Source organism: Pipra filicauda, unplaced genomic scaffold (assembly GCF_003945595.2).
Source record: "Pipra filicauda isolate LSUMZ 115617 unplaced genomic scaffold, ASM394559v2 scaffold122_size2191957_pilon, whole genome shotgun sequence".
NCBI lineage: Eukaryota > Metazoa > Chordata > Aves > Passeriformes > Pipridae > Pipra > Pipra filicauda.
The window spans coordinates 1,019,491-1,035,433 of record NW_024103685.1 but is presented as its reverse complement, the minus strand read 5'-3'; the positions used below and the strand labels follow the sequence as shown (position 1 = coordinate 1,035,433).

Below are 15,943 nucleotides of genomic sequence, written 5' to 3'. Positions count from 1 at the left end.
CACAGAGAATGTGTTAATATTTGTCTAAAAATAAAACAAATAACCTAGGTTAGAATTACCTATTAGAACTTTCATTAGTTTATGTGAAAACTTTCTTAGTTTTCTTTTTAAAACCATTCGCACAGAAATGTGTGATGTCCCTGTGATTACTATGATCACATGAAAAGCCACAACCATGACAAGTCTGTGAGGTGTAAGGAAAATCAGATGAAATATATTAGACTTAGGCTTAAAGATCAGTTCTTATCATGAATCATATAAGTTTTTAAGAATTCTCCAAGGAGTCAGGTAGATAGGGTCATTTATTTCAACTGGGAAATACACGCAAAGTTTTGCATTCATAGGACATCAAAGGATATGGGGAGCTCAAGTCTGAACATGGTATCTCTTTCTGCTTGAGATACTCGATACTCTTATTTCACTGAAGATTGAAATTCAGAGAAACATCAAAAGGGACACCAAATAAATGAATATTTCTGGTGTTGATTGTGCTACGGGAATTGCATGGCAACAACACCTAGGCAAATTCTGCTCAATTTTTTCCTGCACAATCCTAACAGTAGCCTGGTTCTCAGAAAGGAAAATTGTCTTTCTACATCAACTCAACAAACACAACACAAAACAAAACAAAAAGTTCTTGATTTTTCTAGTAATTTTCTATAAAGAACTGTTTGTTGCACCTTAAAAAGACACTAATAATTTTAACAGGAATTAAAATCTGACAGAGCAGTCCTTCTGAAGAAGCTCACAGGTTCACTGATGCAGAAATTTTACTGTCCTACTGCCTCTGGAATGTGGTAGCTAAAAATTACTACAGCATGATTTTTACTGGAAGTAGAAAATTTATCCTTTTTTTCTAAATCGCAGGAATTATACAGTTACACCAGAAAGCACTTAAATAGTAAGATTCATTGCAAGTAATTTATGCATTCTGTAGAAGCATGAAATATAGTTCAACACAATGTTAATTTTGCGTAATTATTATCTTGGTTGTTCAAGGAACTCTGACAATTTCTATCATCTTTAAATAGCATGGCTCCTTGGTAAGTATCAAGTCCTAACTGATCTGTTCTTTTCACAGAAATAATTACCTTACAATTTGTACAAATACACAATAATATAAATAAGGAAAAACTACTGTATTTCAATCTAACATACACCTTACCCAGGGGATATAATTGTGCTTTATTTTTTGGCACAATGAACTCTTTGAAAGATTCATCAAATAAATATGAGATAGAGCTGTCCTCTTTCTCTCAAAAGGCACTCTTTCCTAATCTTCTACTATATAAAATCAAAGCAGGATCTACTCTGACACAGGATAATCATTGATTGAATCTCTACTTACATATATGCAAAGTTTATGTCAGCAGACTCAAATTCTGGCAACAACCTGTCAAACTCAACAATGTGGCAGTCAGCAAGGACAAATATTGAAATTCCACAGCAACTAGAATGAAGAAAGATAAACAATACTGAAACTAGTGACACGTCTGTTGCCAGTTACACTGCAAATATAGAACACTATGTATGAATTGTCCCAAGTCTGAAAACATGAGTGAGTCCTCTACTTTGGGTTTACCTTCCTGTGATAGATTTACCATTGGAACTATGAGTGCTCATACCAACGGGGTCTGACTACAACTTCTGATGCACGTGCAGCAGACCTGCAGAGCACAGGGGGCCAGACAGCATTTCTAAGCATATGTGTGAAGGAAAGCTTACTCCAACATACCAAATGGGGGAAGAGTGGCAAACAGATTGATGGCACAGCTGTCACTTTGAATAAGCAGTGAATGAATAAGCTCTGAAGGCTGAGTTAAGAGACACATGTACATAAGGTTAGAGGACGTTATCATTCTATATGACAGGGACACGAGACAAGTAGGGACAGAATCGTAACTGCCAAAGACAGCACCATAGACAGGATGAACTTTGCTACCAGGTAATTATACTCTGCAGAAGCATCACCACCTGAGATCATTAACACAGCAAGAGGCAGAGCTCAAACACACAGTGTGCATAAGCAACTCATCCAGCCAAGTAACTGCCAGAGTTTGAATGAAGAGCAGCTGAATAAATATTTAGAAGATAAAAAACACTAGTCACCGGGGGAAAAAAAAAAGTGAATTGCCACAGACACATCCTCTACAGTTAATCCTCTAGGACAGTCTCTCTTTAGCTTATGATTCTGTAGTGCAAAGTACAATGACATCTTAGCCAGTATGCACAATAAAACAGGACACTGTAAAAGGAGTAATAAGGTAGAATTATTACTCAGGGACACTTTTCAGGGAGATCTCTCTGACAAGCCAGTAAAAAGAGTAAGACAATGGCATTAAAAAGACAGATGCTCATTTTCTCATAAATAGACTTAAAATGTTTTAGGAAAATTGAGGATTCTTTCCCAAAAAGTATTTAGAAGACCATGCTATCCCCTAGAAAATAGAGAAGGGAAGAAGTTTAACAACAGTAAGATTTCAAAAGAATTTAACCAGTTATTTAACCAGTTGTAAATTATTCATGAGATACGACATGGAAGCCCATTATTGGTTTTAGGCCAAAAGCACCACAGGTAGCTAAAAGAATGTTTCCTTCCCTTTTCAGAGGGAGTATTTGAAGTTTAATGCAACAGAGAACAACTGGGGCTTTTATAAAACTTTTGAAGGACACAGATAATCTTCATTCCCATTTTTCCACACACGTATACTTTGCTAGCAGTACCAACCATTGCTCGGAGCACTCTTTTGTGGGCAAAGCTAACATATGATTTTTTTTTTTTGCAATCCAGACTTCTATTTAGGCAGATAGAACTTAGACACATTTGGAAGCAAAAGGCAAAACCAGCTTTGGGTAGAGCAGGGGATTACTCACATCTCTACAGACTAGAGCTCCATAACAGCTGCTCCTCTCTCCTACATGATGTTATTTTGTTCCAGGCAAGAGGAGATAGAAAACCCCCTGCACTTTCTCCTAGACATCCCCAGTCAAGAAAAGGAAACCAAAAAACAGAGAACCATTCCCTCTTCTCTGTCACCATTCTCACAGAAGGCCCATGGTCTCTACACACACACAATAGCTGTAGCTCCTCACAAAAAGCATCTCTGGAGCCCTTTCAGCACAGTTGGCCCTAGCAGCTGAGCTCTGCCTTTTCTAACAGCTGCTTCTAAAGCTGCACAGCTACAGCTGGAAAAATAATTAGGCTAAACCATATTACTGTGAAGTAAAGGGAAGCCCCGTAATAATCCAAAAGGCACCTGAAAGACAACACAGTCATTGGACACCACCAGAATGGCTTCATGAGAGGAAAGTCCTGCTTACCAAACCTGATTTCTCTTTATGATAAGGTAACTCACTTGACCAAGGGAAGCCAGTTGATGTAATGTTTTTGGATTTCAGTAAAGCTTTTGACAGTGTCTCTCACAGGATCCTTATGGACAAAATGTCCAGCACACAGCTCGATAAACACATCATGTGGTGGGTGAGCAATTGGCTCATGGGTCAAGCACAGAGGGTAATAGTGAACAGGGTTACATCAGACTGGTGACCTGTCACTAGCGGGGTTCCACAGGGCTCCATCTTAGGCCTTGTGCTCTTCAAAATCTTCATAAATTACTTGGACACAGGACTGGAGGGCATACTAAGCAAGTTTGCAGATGATACAAAACTGGGAGGAGCTGTTGACTCCCTGGAAGGCAGGGAGGCCCTGCAGTGAGACCTGAAAAAATCAGAGGACTGGGCAATCTCCCTTAACAAGGGAAAGTGCTGGATTCTGCACCTGGGATGGGGCAACCCTGGATGTACCTCCAGAAGGGGGAATGAGATGCTGGAAAGCAGTGCCACAGAAAGGGATCTGGGGGTCCTGGTCAATGACAAGTTGAATATGAGTCAGCAGTGTCCTGGCAGCCAGGAGGGTCAATCGTGTCCCAGGGGACATCAGACACAGCATCACCAGCCAGGCGAGGGAGGGGATTGTCCTGCTCTGCTCTGCTCTGCACTCTACCTTTAATACTGTGTGGAAATTTGGGCACTACAATGTAAGAAAGATATTAAGCTGTTAGAAAGTGTCCAAAAGAAGGCAAAAAATAGTGAAGGGCCTTGAGGAGAAGCCATATGAGGAACGACTGAGGTCACTTGGTCTGGAGAAGAGGAGACTGAGGGGAGACCTCACCACAGTCTATAACTTCCTCACAAGGGGAAGAGGTGGGGCAAGCACTGATCTTTTCTCTGTGGTGACCAGTGACAGGACCCAAGGGAATGGCCTGAAGTTGTGTCAGGGGAAGTTTAGGTTGAAAGTGCGACAATGTCATCAGGATTATAGACAGAAGAAACAGCAAGATGTTTACTCTGAGAAGGAAAGGCAGTTCTTCATAAAGCATTTTTTGGTCATACAGTATAAAAGAAACTAAGATATTAACTTCTCTGATCAATTGATCAGTTTGTCCTTGAAGAAAAAGGCAGGAAACTGCATCACTGATTTTACTGAGTAATTTTATAAGCCTTTTAGTGCTATGTAAATTAATTTCTCCATCTGCAGTAGAGACTTGGAACCCCTTTTTCTATCTATTACAAATAAAGCACCACCACATCCTTCAAAATCCATTTGATGCCTAAAAGCATAGGAAAAAGAGGGGATGAGAATATTACCTATGGTTTATATCAGCCAATTCTGGGAGATTAGTTTCGGATTACATTTGTAATTAGAGCTACTTGTTCTTATCTCAGTGAGTAACTGCCAACATGAATACAGCCAGAGAACAGCAAAGCCTGATATGCAACAGCTCTGCAGCACATTTAGACTATTGTACCATCTGAAGGTAAGGGCAATCAATATCTGACAATAACACTTAGGAGTGATGCTCAGGGTAATATTCATTCCCTGGTGTCTTGAATTTTTGCTGCAGTCCTTCATCTTGCAGGGGCAATAACAGCATCTCTATTAGAGGCAGCCACCCTTATCCAAAAACTTGCAAAAGCGCTTGAGAGCTCTAGTCCTCTAGCAAGTCTCCAGACAGAATTCTCAACAGTTACTCAATGTAATTGCACAAACCACTTCTGTTTTGGTTTGGGGTTGGTTTTTCGGGTTGGGTTGGTTTTTTGGGCATTTTTTTGGCTAAGTAAAAAAAAAACTTTCACAGTGGTTTGGATTAACCATCAATTAAGAGCTGGCTTTTCCCCCTGTCATTCTCCTTCCTTCAGAGTTTACAAAACTATGCTCCAGAGTCCCTCCGGGGATGAAGAAAACATGTTGTAACCTTTCCAAATGCAGGGTCCAACGTCACAGGTAAACCACCCAATACTCACTCTGAAGGACTGGGTACATTTTCTAGCAGTTGTGTAAACTAACCCTTTGTAGCATCTCCAACCATTTTTTTCCTAGCTGAAACTTTTAAGAAATGGTATACGAACTTGCTAATAATAAGGTATGTTTTCTAGCAAACATATATGCTCAATCTTATTGCGCATTCTAGTTACACTAAAGCACAACATACCAAACAACACACAGAAGTCCATTATGGCTATACAGTTATTTATATTGACCAAACTTGCAATAGCAAATAAATCCCATTCCACCATTTCTCCACAGAACCTATGGTTTAGAAGAGAGAATTACACTACTTCATGATTTACCTTTCATATCTGTCATTCCTGTGTCTTCCATGAAGGTGTTTTATTTACCATGTGTTGGCATAATGCTAGTTCTTATTTTAGTTCTCTTAGCCAGGAAACCTAGAGAAGAGAGCACAGAATGGAAAGACACTCAAGTGGCTGGAAATGGAGCTGTGGCAGGCCCTCTGCTAGAAAATATAGGGCTCATTAATCGGAATTGTTTCTTTGTACTTCGGGCACAGAACGTATATAAAACTTGTGGCTTTCTCTTCATATCTACTGCAATAGCACAATATTGAGCAATATTCAGAGATTAAATTCCCACCAACTTTATGAAGACATACATTTGAATAAAAATGGCATTCTCCAGCAGAAGCAGCAGCAGCACATAGTCTTAACCAGAAAATAAAGTCCAGGGAAGGGGATGGGAAAGACTAAGAGAAGCTGTGACTGATTCTTCCCCAGGGAATGGTTTGATCAAAACTCTTATGTTCCTGGATCATGTGGAACAGAACTGTTACCCAAGCTAGAAGAGGCCAAGTTTCCATAGTTTAGCTATCCATGAAAGTGGTTCGTATTCCAGTTCCAGTTTGTCTTGTTTCAAGGGATGATAATAAACTTCTGGCCTCAACTACAGCCTCTGTAACTTGAGTTACAGCTGAGAATTCTGCACTTAAAGAACTTATTACTTCAGCCACTGAACCAAAGTAATTCAGACCTATTTTAAACAAATTATTGATGAGTATACCTCTTGTGCCTTTTCATGTCTATGTACCATCCATTCTAAAAAGTAGTGTTCAGAAATAAACAAGCTCAGTAGCAGAGGCTGATGTGATTTTCTTTCTATACTTGATGTCTACTTGTCAATCTGAAAAACAAGACTAGAGGGTCAGAACACAGTTTTGTGTCTCATTCACGTATCTCAGTATGATCTAATTGAGTATTAGTGAGGTGTCACTGATGTAGAAGGTGGTGGTCTAACTTCAGCTGAGAAAATATATTTCCCTCCCCACCACCGTGCTAACTATAGGCTGTCCTTTACACTTGATAAAAGAAAAATTTTGTGAGACTGCAACGGTAACATTTCAAGTTTTGCCTCTTTTCCAAAGAATTGGAAAAAAAAATCAAGTGGTTATAAATTAAAAATTCAAAAAATGTTTCCCTTAATCACTTAAAATCAAGTATTGTGATTGAATGCTGTTTAGGACACTTATGGCTGGCTGCACTGACGGGTAATGGGTCCTAAGCCACGGGCATCTCAGATGTTGACTTGCAAAATCTAATCTCCTTACTCATATAAAGGGTCACAAATGTTCTTGCTTGAACAGAGGACGGATTCCATACATTTCACGTTCTCAAACTCTGCTACCCCACATTTCAGACAGAAAAAGAGGTATCAAAAGAGATTCAAACAATGTGGGCACTCAGAAAGACACAGCTATTACTCCTTAAGTATGATCATCATACATTTATGTAACAAATTTATATATTGTAAATAGGTATTATATGTACAGTTTTAATATATGAGTATGTACATACATGTCTATAAAATCCTCTAACAGAGTTCTCAGTACCTACTGTTTCACTTAGATATTCAAAAGCTGGCAAGAAATTATGCCTAACACAATTAGATTTAGCCTTTTACAGATGCTTTCTGGATGCATTGTTGGGGTCTGCACAGTAGTCAGAAACTACCAGTCTGGTGCCAGGAATCCTCCATCTCCTAAATCCATAATTTTTCATTTGGCTCCAGTTTCTCTTCTGCCTGGGCTCCCATCAGTTCTGTCTCTGTATTCTTTTGTTAGCAGAAGTAAATAGGGAAAAAAAAAGAGTAGAGGAAATTTAACTCAGTTCTTGGTTGTATGCTCCTACTTCTGCAATCCTAATCCACGGGGCTGCCTGCACCACTAGCTAGAGATACAGCAGTAATGTCAAAAGAGGGAAAGCACTTCTGCTTGGTATTTCAAGTCAGGCAGTGAGAGAGCTGGACACTGCCCAGCTTAGATGCAGGTAACTCCTTTTTACCATATCACATTTCAGATTCACCACAGCCTTAAAGCAAAACAGGTTATATTTTCTGGAATCCTCCCTGGTCAGCATCATACTTCAGGGGCTTGCTGCCACATGTATTATCTCAGACATAAGACTTTCTTTTCTTTTTAACAGATTTCTCTACAGACTAATTTTTATCCAACACCCTGAAGGGTTAGAACTTTACCTAATACACTGACATACAATCAGTATAACCACTGCAAGCAGAACTCTGACAACACCACTTTAAAACACATTGTGCAAAATCGTTCTCCAATTAGCCATGTTTATAGCATGATTTGTGAATAAGGGTATAGATTTATCAAGCAGTTTTAAGAAACCACATTAACAGAAAAAGCTTAAAGGATTAATGGTGGCCTTACATTTATAATTGTGGGGTTTTTTCTGTGAAGAGTTCTAAGGTGTTTTTTCATCTTATTTTTGCAAACCCTCCTGTATTGCTCATTCCAGTATTTAAGCAGAAACGAACACTTCCTTACATAATCTTAACTATAATTCTCTTCTGTTAATTATATCTTAAATTCAACACGTTACAAATATTTGAAAGGCATCAATCATATTTGCAAAAACAATTTATCAAGACCAAAATATCTAACACAAGTGTTAGTCACTTTTTCTACAGAATTTTGTGTGCTGCAAGAAACAGATTGTACTTATCATATCATCAAAAATTTACTGTCAGTTTATAAATATGTTAAGCAGGAGTATTTCTCATGTAAGGAAACATTCTGAGTTCAAAACCCAAGAAAATTAAAAGGGAACTCTAATAAATTACAGCACAGCAGTCTCCCCTTTCAGAAGTCTGAAGACCAAATACCAGCTATTGTCCAATGTCTTCCTTGGTACTTTAAATACTCAGCTTTCCTACCACCTTTTACACATATAGACTTAGGTCACAGTACGCATACAATAAGACAACTTACAGAAAAACGTACTAATCAAACTTCATCTCGTAACAACAAAATCTCAAAGTACAGCTTGCCATTAACAATTAGGGTAGAACAGATTTGCATGAGAAAGGCCTCATCCTGAGATCTTGGTAGAATGACTTAAAATACAGCACATAAAATACACCACCTCCAACTGCCTTCCTCCTATGAAGCCTCTTACTGCTCTTTCTTCCCTAACTTTTCAGACATTCAATCTTGTTCAGCCTCCCAGGCTACCTGAATCTTAGTAAGGTTCTCACCACTGCAACCCAGCACCTGTTCTTTCTTTCCTTGCACTGCTACCAATCACCACATCTCCCTTATGTTACTTCAAAGCACTGCTACCAGAATCATCTTCTAATTCATTGTCAACCTTCACTAGCCTCCTTATTCTTCTCCAAGTTCTCAGATTTAATCTGTTAGTCCCTCCAATATTTAGCCTTACTGTATCCATCAGATCTAGTTTTCAGCCATATGTTCACCTTTGTTAATGATTATAGCCTCGGCTTATCCCTCCTCAAAAGGTAACTTTCTACCATAGTGTGGATAGTAAACCCCTGACAGGTAGATGACCAACTGTGATGACTGCTGCTGACTGACCAGGAACCACCTTGGCACTCTTTCCCTCACCAGCTGCCACCCTCCAGTTGTACCTTGGTTTTCAGATGATTAAAATTTCCATTAGGCCTTAGAGCACTTTGCATAACAAGACCCCAGATTCATTGTCCTTTTGATGCTACTACAGCTGGGTAAATCTTAAGTAATGACAGGGCATATGAGGTGGTTTCTGGAACATATGTCCCAGTGCTGCTGAAGTAGTCTCTAGTACCAGACGATGGTGTGAGAAATTAATAGTTGAGATGAGACGTATAATCCCCCGTCACGAGGATGTAACAGAAGCACAGCTAGATGTGACCCCAGTTTATAAGATGGTACCATCCTTGAGACCGTGTAAACAAAATGCCTGGTAAATAATGGGAAAAAAAACTTTATACACACGTGCATATACATGTATATCCTCATTCCTATTTAGTTTATATTTTATGCACAGTTATGTCTGACTCAACACTTTTCTTCATACTCTTTGTATCTTAATGTGCACCAGAATAAATCAGCTTTAGTTCCAGAAGTTCAATTAGTTTTATCTCCCAGCATTTTCTAAAAGTGGCTCCTGGTGGGTCATATAAAATAAAAGCAGCTTTTTACAGGAACAACAGATTTATAACTTTAATAAGACTGGCCTCCTTCCTGCATTAAAGTCTACAGTACACAACAAATCAGATTAAGCAAGCTGGTATCAAATCTGAAGCCAAATGCATTTTTGAGCCAAACCTTAATTTTCTGAAGCAGTTCAAGCTTATTTTGAAGATGCTAAATTATTGATAAAGAAAATCAACTCTTTTTCCAGCTCAAGCAATGTCATGTACAGCATATGCAAAAATAGCTAAGGTAGACTTGCTGTTTTATTAACTTCACAACCCTTTAGAATTAAATTACGTACTTATTCCTGTTTAGAACACAGATAAACAGTCACTGCCAACAGCTTAACAACTTTTAACTTCAGATAAAATGTTTGTCTGAAAGCAGAATGTCAGAAACAGACAAAAAACCATGAGACACCTGCAGACTCTTAAGTTTATTTATTAAACTAGTATTATTTCACCAATATCATTAAACTCAGACACTTCAGCAAATAAACTTTAATGCATTCTGTTCTGACCATAAACAGTTTTCTCAAAGGAGCTGAAATAATAAAACATATTCCATCCAAAGAGGCAACTGAAGAACAGCAAACAATCCTGGGAGAAAGTAGGCAGGATGGCAAGAACAGTCCTTTGTGCACAGTGACCTCTCCTAAACAAAAAATGGATGAGTATCTACATATAGCCTTTTGCTTAGACTTGCTCCATAGCATATCAACTATTTTCAGTCTCTGTGATTTTGTTCAGCATCTATCTCCTAGCATTTCCAGAGAAAAATCTTAGGCAAAACAATGGATATTATGATGTAACCTTTCTTAAAAGTATCCCAACCATTGTAGTACAAGATACATAAAAGAAGGAAATAAAATTATGTTATCAATCTTTCCTATTCTAGAGTAGAACAGGAATTACACAGAATTGAGTAAGCAATTATTTACAAAGAAGCAACACCCACCCTCACAGATATAGATATATATATATATATCCCAAAAATAGCATAACTATCCATCTTCGGACTTAATGATATCATAAGGTGACTTAATGGTATCATATGGCGACTTAATGGAGAACTCTCTTGAGCTTTCCTGTTGAAGATGTCCAGTTTAGTATAAAATACACAACTATCTGACAGAGGAAAAACTCACTCTCCAGGTTAATCACTATGCTTCTCCCAGCAGACACCTTGGACGATATACCCCATTGTACTTTTATACACAGTAAAACAGCCTGAACAAAGAGCTGCGTGCACACAAATGGAAATATCTTTTGCCCCCTGAATATCCTATGAGTTAGAACACCCTCCAAGACTTCTCTGCCAAATGCAAAAAATCCGTTCCCAGTTTTCTGATGAGTGTCCTCAGAACTCAGAAAAAGCAGATTTTGTAAGCAATGACAGCTAGCAATGCTGCAACTTCCAAAATGTTCCCAAATGAAACCACTGAGCGAAAAAAATGCAGTTGCAAATAACTACTAAACAAGTAAATGCATATTTTTATGAATAAAGAGTCTTTTAAAAAATCCCTATTCAGTTCTAATATGAAATCCATAATAATGGTAAGTTACAAACACCTGCTTTTCAGTCAGCCACAATTCGAATGTGAGATAGCACATATCCAGACAAGAAAACTATTTGAAAAACATACAAATAGCCCCTCATAATAGAGTGGAAATAATCCCTTTTGTTGTAAATAACTTTATAAGCTCTGATGTGCACGTTACTGTTTCTGATCTAATTAAACCAGAAATCTGCCGTGGAAGCAAGCTCACCTAAGCGCTCCAGAAAGAGCTCATACGCCTGGGCAAAACACAGCCATCTGCAGAAGGCAAATAACAAACGTTATTTTTCCTTCTCCTTCTTACTTAACCACTTATTGCACACGCCGCCTCTCTGCCCAGCGGCTCCCCGGCCCCGGGCAGGTGAGGGGGCAGCGGGGGCAGCAGCACCCACCCCTTGCCGGACTCTCAGCCCTCGGCAGGTCACTGCGCCCATCGCCACACACGGGCCGCCGCCGTGCCGCGGGCGCACGGCACCACACGGCACCACACGCCTCCCTGCCCAGGGACCGGAAGGCGCCCAGGGCCGCAGCCCTGCCCGGCGGCCGCAGGTCCCCGCCGGTCCCCCCGCAGCCCCGCCGGGCCCTCCCGCATCCCCCGAGCGGCCGCGCCTGCGGGACCCGCCCCGGCCCGGGCACGGCTTCGGCGCGCGAATCGCGCAGGCGCGGAGCCGCCTCTTTCGTCCGCGCGTACGCGGGCGGAAGGCGCGCCGAGTGTGGCCCTTCCGCGGCGGGATCGCGGGAGATCCGTGCGAAATCCGCGCATCCCACACCTTCCCGTGGGGAAGGGATGGCGGGGTTGGGCGCGGCGCTGGCCGCGGGGCTGCTGGTGAGGCTGGCGCTCGTGCTCTACGGGCTGCACCAGGACCGCGCCATGCGAGTGCGCTACACCGACGTCGACTACCGGGTGTTCACGGACGCGGCGCGGCTGGTGAGCGAGGGGCGCTCGCCCTACGGGCGGGCCACCTACCGCTACACGCCGCTCCTCGCCTGGCTCCTGACGCCCAGCGTGTTCCTCGCCGAGCCTTTCGGGAAGCTGCTCTTCGTGGCGGGGGACCTGGCGGCCGCCGCCGTCGCCTACCGGGCCCTGCGGCGCCGAGGGGCCGGGGCCGGGCGCGCCTGCGGGTGCTGCGCCGCTGCCTGGCTCCTCAACCCGCTGCCCATGGCCGTGTCCAGCCGGGGCAACGCCGAGGCGCTGGTGGCGCTGCTGGTGCTCGCCACGCTGTACTGGGTGGAGGCGGGCAGCGTGGGCAAGGCCGCGGTGTGCTACGGGCTGGCTGTGCACATGAAAATCTACCCCCTCACCTACGCGCTGCCCATCGCGCTCTACCTGCGGAGCGAGGACGGGGCAGTGGATGCAGGAGGTGACAGAAAGGCGAGGTTTACGTTTGTGGTGCACATCTGGCAGCTGTTTGTAAAGATGCTGAACTGCGATGTGCTGCTTTTTGCTACGGTTGCCGGATCCGTGCTGGCTGCCTTGACGCTGGCGTTTTATCACCTCTATGGCTGGGAGTTTTTGGAGCATGCCTACCTTTACCACGTGACCAGGAGGGATATCCGTCATAATTTCTCTCCCTATTTCTACATGTTGTACTTGACAGCAGAGAGCAAATGGAGTTTTGTCCTGGGGCTTGCAGCTTTCCTGCCCCAGCTGCTTTTGCTCCTAGTTGTGTCTGTAGCGTTCTACAGAGACCTTGCCTTCTGTTGTTTCCTACACACTGCTATTTTTGTGAGTTTTAACAAAGTATGCACATCCCAGTACTTTGTCTGGTATCTCTGCCTTTTGCCCCTCATAATGCCTAGTATTAAGATGTCTTGGCGTCGTGGTGTGCTGCTTCTCTTGATATGGTTTGTTGGACAAGGCCTGTGGCTTGCTCCTGCATACTTTCTGGAGTTCAAAGGGTATAACACTTTTTTATTTATATGGTTGGCAGGCTTGCTTTTCCTTTTTATTAATAGCCTCATAATTGTTCAGATTATTTCACATTATCAAAAAGAAGCACAAGTTACAAAAAAACTCAAACAATGGTAATAAACAAACCAAAATCCAGAAACAGCCCTTCTGTCCTTGACAAGTCATTACATACCACCAGCACTTTGTTTAACTAAATGTGTGTGCCTTGTACTAAAGCACACTGTATGTAAACATCACGATTTCGGGGTGGTGAGGACACTGATTGGCCTCAGTTACCCTGAGCAGCCCCAGTCCTGCCCTGAGTAGTGTCTGCAGGTGTACCTGTCTTCCCTGTGCATCTTGAAACTGTGTTGCAACCTTATCTCCAGCACTGTCTCCAAACCCTCTGTCCTGCTGCTCCCGACTGGACTCCGTGGAAGTATCCTGGACCAGTTCATCATTTTACTGAGTCTGAGATTGTGAGTGGACTCTGTTAACCCATGTCCCCTGACTTGTTTTCACCAGCCATCTCCAAAGACAGTGTGACTGTGCCCCGGTCTGTGACAGTATGGCCTGTGCTGGGATCACCCCCAGTTCCTGTTTGTACTCCCTCATGGAGCAGCCCCAGCACCCTTATTCTTACTCTCAGGGTTACTTTGCTTGTTGAGGACTGTGGCCTCTGTCTGGAATAAGACAAAAGATTATAAAGGAATATTGGAGTTTGACAGTTTTGTACATTCCACTAAGTCAGTGAGGTGTTTTGCAAGGGCTAATAATGAATGAATATAAGGCAATCACTTAATATGTACACTGGAATTTATTTTTTCTTTTGTTTTCACAGTTACATTTTAGCTATGCAATGTTTGTGGCCTGTACCTGGTCTTTATTTGGAGAAGTAGTAAAAAAGTGGTTATTTCAAACGAGTCATTAACTCTTTGAGACTTTTATTTTAGAATTCAGATATGCCACCCTTTCACTTACTTTTGCATTTGCAGCGCTGTTTGAATTTTTGAATCGATTTGTTACCCTTGCCATGGAGGAAGATTTTTCCATATACCTGTCACGGAGCACAGAGATGTATAAAACAAAAATATTTGTTTCTTTTTGCCGTGATCTAGAAAAGAGACCAGTGCCTTAAACTGTGGTTCATTGACAGTTACTGTGGATGTTAACAGTGGAAAATGCTAAGAGTCAAAGTACAGCTAGAATGGTACCTGTGTCCCAAAAGCAGTAGGGTTTATACCAAAACAGTAATTAGAAATGAGTTTCTCAGTAGTTCAGTATCTCTACTACTAAAAAATAAATGAAAAAGTGAAAGGAGTTGAGGAAGTGGAGCAGCTGTCAGAAGAAAAGGAAAGTTTTGAAATAGGAAGCCGTACAACCTGTCAAAACGTGTTTATTCCCAGATGAAACATAAGATGTGGAATTAGGTGGTAGTAAGGGTTCAGAGCCATTTCCCTTGAGAGTCAGTACCCTCAAGAACATCCCACAGGAGGTCTGTGTACGCAGCATTTGACGGAGGTGGAAACTGGCTAGGTATTTTTTAATAAAATCTAGTTTAAGTAGGCATGTGCCAAGTACAAGAATTTTCATATTTGCCTCAGCATTTAGTTACATCCTCAACTTTTAGTTAGTGAAACCCTTAGTGTGTAACGTGGAACAGAGCTTCAAGGCAAAATAACTTCAACCCAGTGGTGTGAGTGGGAAAGGGTATGGCCAAGTGGATTTGCCTTCCAGGTTCATTTTGGCCATGCTGCCTCACTGAATCCTCTTGAGGCAGTCCTCTTCTCCAGGACTGGGGCAGCTCCTAGCTTTCTCATGTAGAGGGTTTTCTTTCCTGGTTGTAGTTCTGCCTTGTGAGGCAGTATTTTCATCTGTGAACTTTTCCCATTGCTTCCCAGCCCCATTGAGGTGCTTATGAGAAAGGAGAGGAACCCCCTAAGCCCCAACAGCCCAGAGCCAAAGGGCATGTTATCAGGAGGTGTGATGAGTTTCTTACACCACTCTGGCCCAACTTGGCCATTCTGATGTATTAGGAGGAAGGATGATTTCCCTGCTCAGAGTGCTGGGGAGTGATTCTGCTCTCTCGCTGGAAAGCTTTCCTTTGCTGTCTGCACTCACACTCACCTTCACATTGTGAAAATCCTGGCAGCCTCTTTGTAAGTCCAGAAATTGGATGATGCAATGGGTATTCTCTTAACCGGCTTTGTTTTTCGGACAAGTCTTAACAGATGTGGCACTGATTGCCTTCCCCTGGCTTCACCAGGGATGAAGGAAGAAAAATTTATAGCATCAGCTTGTCTACATCTTCCATTAGAGGTTTATCACTCAAAAAACTGGTGGCATAAGCCACTTGCATATATAGTTTTATATTAATCAACAAAACATTTGTGTGTGCTATGAGTGTGTGAAGAGAAAGAATCCCGTATGCTTTGATTTTCCAAGGTGGAGTTGGACATGCCCAGTTAGCGACTCAGCAAAAGACTGAAGAGGCTCTTTTGTGCCGATGCCTCTGTTCACCCCATTCGGATGTGCAGGGAATAGCTCATTTTTTTTTGCAACTATTCTATTGCCTGTTACACATTTTTCTGTTGCAAAAAGCAGATTTTTCTTCCCCCAAAAGCAGTGTTTTGTTTCTCTTTAACAGACTTACTTATGCTATTTCCACACATTTCTACACCCCTATTTTTCCTCTCCTTTTGG

At 41.8% G+C, this 15,943-nt stretch overlaps 2 protein-coding genes across 2 annotated transcripts in view; one reads left to right on the top strand and one right to left on the bottom strand.

Annotated features, from left to right (window-relative positions):
* RGS7 (regulator of G protein signaling 7) overlaps positions 1 to 12,408 on the bottom strand; it is a 274,166-nt gene extending 261,758 nt beyond the window's left edge. Inside the window, exon 1 of the mRNA XM_027750669.2 lies at positions 12,317 to 12,408. The gene's annotated coding sequence lies outside the window, so the exon portion shown is untranslated. The remainder of the gene's footprint in view (positions 1 to 12,316) is intronic.
* Positions 12,006 to 14,163, top strand: PIGM (phosphatidylinositol glycan anchor biosynthesis class M). The gene has a single exon (XM_027750674.2). It carries the CDS (start codon positions 12,137 to 12,139, stop codon positions 13,376 to 13,378), a length of 1,242 nt encoding a protein of 413 aa, XP_027606475.1. The 5' UTR covers positions 12,006 to 12,136; the 3' UTR covers positions 13,379 to 14,163.
* Positions 14,164 to 15,943: the final 1,780 nt, after the last annotated feature.